At 40.7% G+C, this 6,000-nt stretch overlaps 1 protein-coding gene across 1 annotated transcript in view; it reads left to right on the top strand.

Moving 5' to 3' along the window:
• ghrhra (growth hormone releasing hormone receptor a) overlaps window positions 1-6,000 on the top strand; it is a 50,942-nt gene that overhangs the window by 23,684 nt on the left and 21,258 nt on the right. Inside the window, exon 4 of the mRNA XM_046051977.1 lies at window positions 5,865-5,965. Within this exon, the coding sequence (XP_045907933.1) occupies window positions 5,865-5,965 (101 nt within the window). The remainder of the gene's footprint in view (window positions 1-5,864; window positions 5,966-6,000) is intronic.

The raw sequence follows: 6,000 nt of genomic DNA, 5'->3' as shown, positions 1-6,000 counted from the left end.
GGGAGAACACATCCGGCCATCCTCGGAAAAGAGAGCCATGCTGTACCTCAGTACCCGCACGGAAAGGGCTTCGCAACGGGCGCAGGCAGCCCCCTCGAGAGCTGCCCGGGCGTGCTCCATCCCCAAACATGAGACACACATCTCATGAGACTCTCCATCCGTGATGTACCGAGGGCAAGAAAAAAAAACACACCTTCTGTACATCTGATTGCCGGACATGCTGGTAGACTTCTTCTTCAGGTAAGACACACTGCTTGGAGGACTGGAGCTTTCTTCAAACAACATACAGAGCGCCTGCTGAATAGAAAAAAGCTAATGATGAGTGTGTACAGGTGTGCTTTATACTCCTCCGGTTATTCCGTCACACCTTACCGTTCTAGCAACAAGCCAATAGGATTGGAGTGATTTCATTCACGTTCAGACCTGCTTCGCCTAGAGGCGTTCCCATAGTGTCGTAACCGACGCAGTTCGAGTTCCCTCGAAGGGGAACTTCCAGGGAGATTGGTGCTAGGTCTGGTATATCCCAGTCCACTGTTAGACATACAAGTCCCCTCCCCAAAGTTCTCCAGGGTATCATCCAGTTAACACCACAGTACATTCAGTTCCTTATACCGCTGTTCTGCAGCTCAGATAAAAAGGGATTTTTATGTCATTGCTGCACTAGCCTATAAGTAGTCGACTGTACTGATGTGCAGGTCGAGGCACCATCTCCAAATCCCTGCCCCTTCCTCAATAGAAAACAATTTCATTCAATCGAATGTCTAAATAATATGTGATCCACAGAATCACATCTTGAATGCGGTGGCCCCTGGCTGGGCAGATTGCATGCAGTGGTTGTGGTAGGTCACTGTCCAGTGGAATATTAAACTGCACCCCGGACAGAGAGAAACTGTTATTTTGACAGTTTCCTGGTCCTCACCAGTGGCTGTAATAGTTTGCCTGGCAGAAGACAGTCGTTTTTTGGTGTTTGTTTTTAGATGACACTATTTTTTAAAAAAAATATCAGTTTTTCTTCTGAACATGCAGCATTAGTTGCACTAGTACCATGCTAAGTGTTTTTCTGGACAGGTGACCTTACTGCACACAATTTATTTCCTTAACTAAACTAGAGAGTCCGCTATATTCAAGCACTTGCCAACAAGTTAAAAAAATGCTGATTAAGAGGTATTGGTAAATCTCTTTATATTCACAGTGTACCAAGGTTTTTAAATCTGGTGTCTGTGGCGACATTCCTGTGCTGACAAACGGGTAGTTATGTGTTTAAAGCCAACTACCAATGATTGGATTGCCAGGAGGGAAGCAACTGTAGTGACAGCAGCTCAGTATGGCAGTGCCTATATGCCATAAGCACGTATCCACAGTGTAATTACAATACAAATAGACAGCAATTAGAGGTCAAAATATTTACTGGTGGCAATTAAAGTTCCATGCCAAGTAGAGTTTTAGTCTTTTACAAGAACAAAGACCTGATTTGACATGCCGGCATGTAACAACTGACTTTCAACTTTCAACTTTCAACCTTTCTAAGCATGACCTTGGTTGTTTTTCTCACTGGTACCAGCAGTTTTCCTGCCAGATACCCTACAAATCTGGGTCTTGGTGGTCATATACCTGTGCTATCCAAGGACGGATACCATCCTAAACACCAATTAAATTTGATTATGGGGAAAGTCCCAGAGAGCAGGCGACTGTTTATTTGGAAAGTATCTGAGATTAGGCTATCCATGCAAAGATAGGCTATCTCGCAGTGCTCCCTCTATCTCAGCTGGCATACACACACACACACACACACACACACACACACACGCACTTCTGGTAATGCATGTCTTTTTGTTGACCCCAGGCAGCCAGAGAGGAGCGCAAAAACACACACAGACCTACAAAGTTTTAAACATGTGATATCAACATTAGATGTGTATATTGTAACTAAATATAATTGGTATATTATTTGTAACACAGTTTACAGAACAAATTTGCTACAACAGGAATTTCCTTTTCTTTTTATTTATTTTCTTCTTTTGTCTGAGTTATGTTACGTGTCAAATGTCTGAAACTTGTTAATTTGCACGTGACACTATTTTCATAACCCTAATATCGTTTATTGGGGCGTTTCCATACGATAATTGCAAATTTCCGGGCAAGTGCATTCAATTTAAGGTCTTTGCTTTCAGTGGTGCAGTTAGTTCTTGGGTAAAAGGCTATAGACAAAAACCAACAAGCATTTCTGTGTGTCTGTGTTCAAACAGTCTAACTAATGCCTGCATGTGTTGCTTGTGGCAAACACATTTAGATGTGCAGTCCCACAAACACAGCAGTGCAGGGAGCAATCCAGCCTACAACCATCTCCAGACACCTGCTGCTTCCAAATGGACATTAACCAGGAATTAAATGTCAGTTGACTTGAAAAAGCATCAAATTTTTTCTGACTGAAAACACTAATGGAGTGAAATGGTCCAAGAGTGGAAATGTCCATGAAGCAGTCCAAATATGATGATTTCAGAGCTCTGAACTTTCAGGGTAGCTGCAGCATGTAATTCAGAATATGAAATACTTGATAGATAGAGTGAAAAAAACAAAACATAAAAGACAATTGCAGTCGCCTTGCAAACACACATACATGCACAGATGCTCTCGCAAATACAGTATCAATAAGATTTTATATGCCAGATGGATACCATTTCTTATGCACAAGAACATAAACTTAAAAAAATCATTGTAATACTGAAAATAAGACAGTTTGAAGCAGTTTTTTTTCAAGATGATGTTTTCCAGTTGTGTTGAACAATGTCAGTGGCTACAGGATTTCAGGACATAAACAGGTCTGATTGATATTCATATCAGACTATCACAGGGTTTTAATGTAGTGAATTCAATATATATATATAGACTGCTATCAACCACAATATACTGAATTCATAATATTAATAATGTAGCATGGCTAAATTAGTTATGAATTTTAATAAGTTTATGAGAATTAATACCCAATTATGAATTTTAATATTCATAAAATCTAAAAAATATTCCTCGTTTCAGGGCAACACCCGGAGTTGTTATAATCCTAGAGTCTCCGTACCTCTAGGTAGCTTTCAATAACTATACAATTATTACTAGTGATGAGTTAGTTTAATAATCGCTAAATTATCTTAAATCAATCAGTCAGTCTCATATCTAAAGGGTCAATTCTCTTGGCAGGGACGTGGAAATAGGCAACACACACAGTTTCCTGATTACAGTGAATTGATTAATAACTAAAGTTAACTAAAGCGATATAAACGGGTGGTTAAATACTGGGAAAATAAACAATGGCTGAACAATGAGCAATGGAGGTTTGATTGTGGGAAGCATTTGACTCATACGGCATAGGAGAACTAATGAAAGTAAGCTATGAGTTTAGGAGTTAAAAGGAAATATTAACATTACGGGACATCTGACCACAGAATGTTTGGTCTTACGGCTTGTCAACGGCCTGCTTTGGCCTGTTGCATGGGTCCCACGCTAGCTGCCCGATCCTGGCTTTTTGCTAGGGATTCTCCGGGGTTTTCCGTGTCTGACTGAAGAAAACGCCATCCTTCGTCTGGCAATTTCGGCTGTTTCAGGTTTCCTTCGTTGCCGCTGGCGAGACCACGTGGCTTAGTCTGACCTCGGTGAAATTGGCTCGACGAAAAAGCTTAAAATGGAACTTGGTCGTTCCTGAATTAGTCCAGTGTAACTTAACGGACTGATAACTTTAACAAAACAAAAGAAAGAAAGAAAATAAAACAAACTGAGGGGCAGATCAATGTTGCGGCACTTCGCGCGTGTAGCTTCAAGCGAACAAAGGCCTGTTGCGCTGGCCGAATTCTTGGGCGTTGCCCGGAGAGGCACGCCGGACGCGTGCCGAAGCGTCCAGAGAGCAGAGCGGAAGACCAGGGCACGAGGGGAGGAGAAGAGCAGAGAGCCCGAACGACGTTGCGTGTCGCTCTTTTGTTGCCTGGGGCGTGGTTCCCAAGAGGGCGTTTCAGGTTTCCCGAGGGACTGCCTTTCTAAACTTAATGTCTAAAAGAAAAGAAATCTATTTGCGCGCATTATAATCTAATATTTTCCACAATCAAACCTCAATGGTCAAACAGTTGTACCGTTCTAAGTTAGGCATTTGGTAACAGGAAACAATTGTCACATTATTGGTCAGGATATTTATACATTCACGGCATTTCCAACGATGGTATGTAATACTTATTTTGTCCACTTGGGGGAGCTCAGGTTACGTGAAGCAAGCTTAGATTAATCCAAGACCATCTCTCCTTAGGAACTGGGGAATTTAGTTATTCAGCCTTAAATTCAAGCTGGCGATTAAGAGTATAGTAGGACATTTCTTTATCATCATTTCTAGTGTGAGTGTCTTGCTGAAAATAAAAACACTGCAAAAGTAACTTACTTAGAATCTTTTCAGCACTAATATCAACAACAGATAGCAACAACATGTTAACATAACTAGTTAATAACTAGAGGCAAACGTAATCAAGTAACTAAAGATTTAATTAAACTTAATTAAATGCTTTGTGTCTTTGGAGACTCCAGTCTTTGGTTATTTAAAGTTCGGCTTCCTGAGTTATGTCACACTTTGGTGAGACAAGGAGTATCCCTTTGATGGGGTAATAAAACACAGAGCAAGGTCAGTTGCCATGGTTACATGTGTGGGGGCGCAGTTTTGATAGGCTGTTCAGGGAAATGCTAATCGCTGGTTAGTGTCCCTTTTGTCAGTTTAACAGTCAGGCACCGCTTTATCAGCTTCGTAGATCAAAAAGGCGCCAGTTTTACGATCAACTGCCCAGGCATAGCAGTTAAAGAAAGCAACTTTCCACCCCCCCTTCTGTTGGGGTCTCTTCAGCAGTCTGTTGAAAGTTGATCTTTAACCCCCCCTGCTCCTCTCTGGGAGAGGAAAAGAGGAATTTGGAGTAACTCCAAATTTATTTAATAAAATGCACAAATCCACACCGTTGTCCCACTACAATAACAATACCATAATTATGACAATTTCTTAGAGCATCTGCACCGGCTGCACTGCCTAGATTGTCACATTGGCTATGTTAAAATTTTCAATAAAAAAAAATCTAAAATGTATCACATTACAATGGAAAACAATGTGGCAATGTGGAAGAGGTGCTGCAGAGATTTATTACCTGAATCTGCCGCTTCACAAGGATTTACGAGGTTTATAGTGAGATTCAGCTCATTGTTTAGCTACTCGGCCGAGTCTTTTTTGGCGGCAGCAGGCAGATTTCAGTGAAAGAGCTATAAAAACTGAACATACTTGCTTAGCATCAAGCAGCAGACGGACGTAGTTAGCAGCTAGCTGGGGAACATAGATGAGCTGTAAAAAGTAACTTTATAAACTTAAAACATGACATGAACATTTATTACAGGTTTAAACTGAATTGCAGGCTCATTTCCATCTGGACCTGCTAATCCTAAAGAGGATTTAAGAATATTCCAGATTTGGTGTATCAAGACAATAAAACTGACAAATGAAATATTATGACTATAACAGAGGTTCTCTGAAGCAGACTTATCGACCCCTTTCCTCTGAATAAAACATTTTCAAGAACCTATGAACCTTTTAAGGAACTCGGGACCTCAACTTGCGCTTTGACCAAATGGACCAGGGTCTATATTTCTTTCCTACTTCTTATTCCATTTTTCAGCAGTGTTAATTTGAAGTAAGTGTTCCAAGAAGTTTGGGTTTAGACTAAATTAAGCCACAGAGAAGATTAAAAAGTTAAGAATAAGAAATAGTTGAGCTTTTAAATATATTGTATGATGTATTATGTAAATCTTTGCAATGGTTGAATCACTTGAAGCCATTAAAACATCTGCTCCCACATCAGGGTTTGTTTCCAGGAACTGTACTGTTGCTGGCTGGTCAGAAATGTATCCATCCTACGAGGAGGCATGTGCTTTCCGTGATGACAGCGAGCCTGACTATGAGGTAAACAGACTTTTTGTTGTACTCATGCCAATCTG

This window comes from Micropterus dolomieu, linkage group LG06 (assembly GCF_021292245.1).
Source record: "Micropterus dolomieu isolate WLL.071019.BEF.003 ecotype Adirondacks linkage group LG06, ASM2129224v1, whole genome shotgun sequence".
NCBI classification, from domain to species: Eukaryota; Metazoa; Chordata; class Actinopteri; order Centrarchiformes; family Centrarchidae; genus Micropterus; species Micropterus dolomieu.
This window is presented reverse-complemented; position numbering and strand designations above follow the sequence as displayed.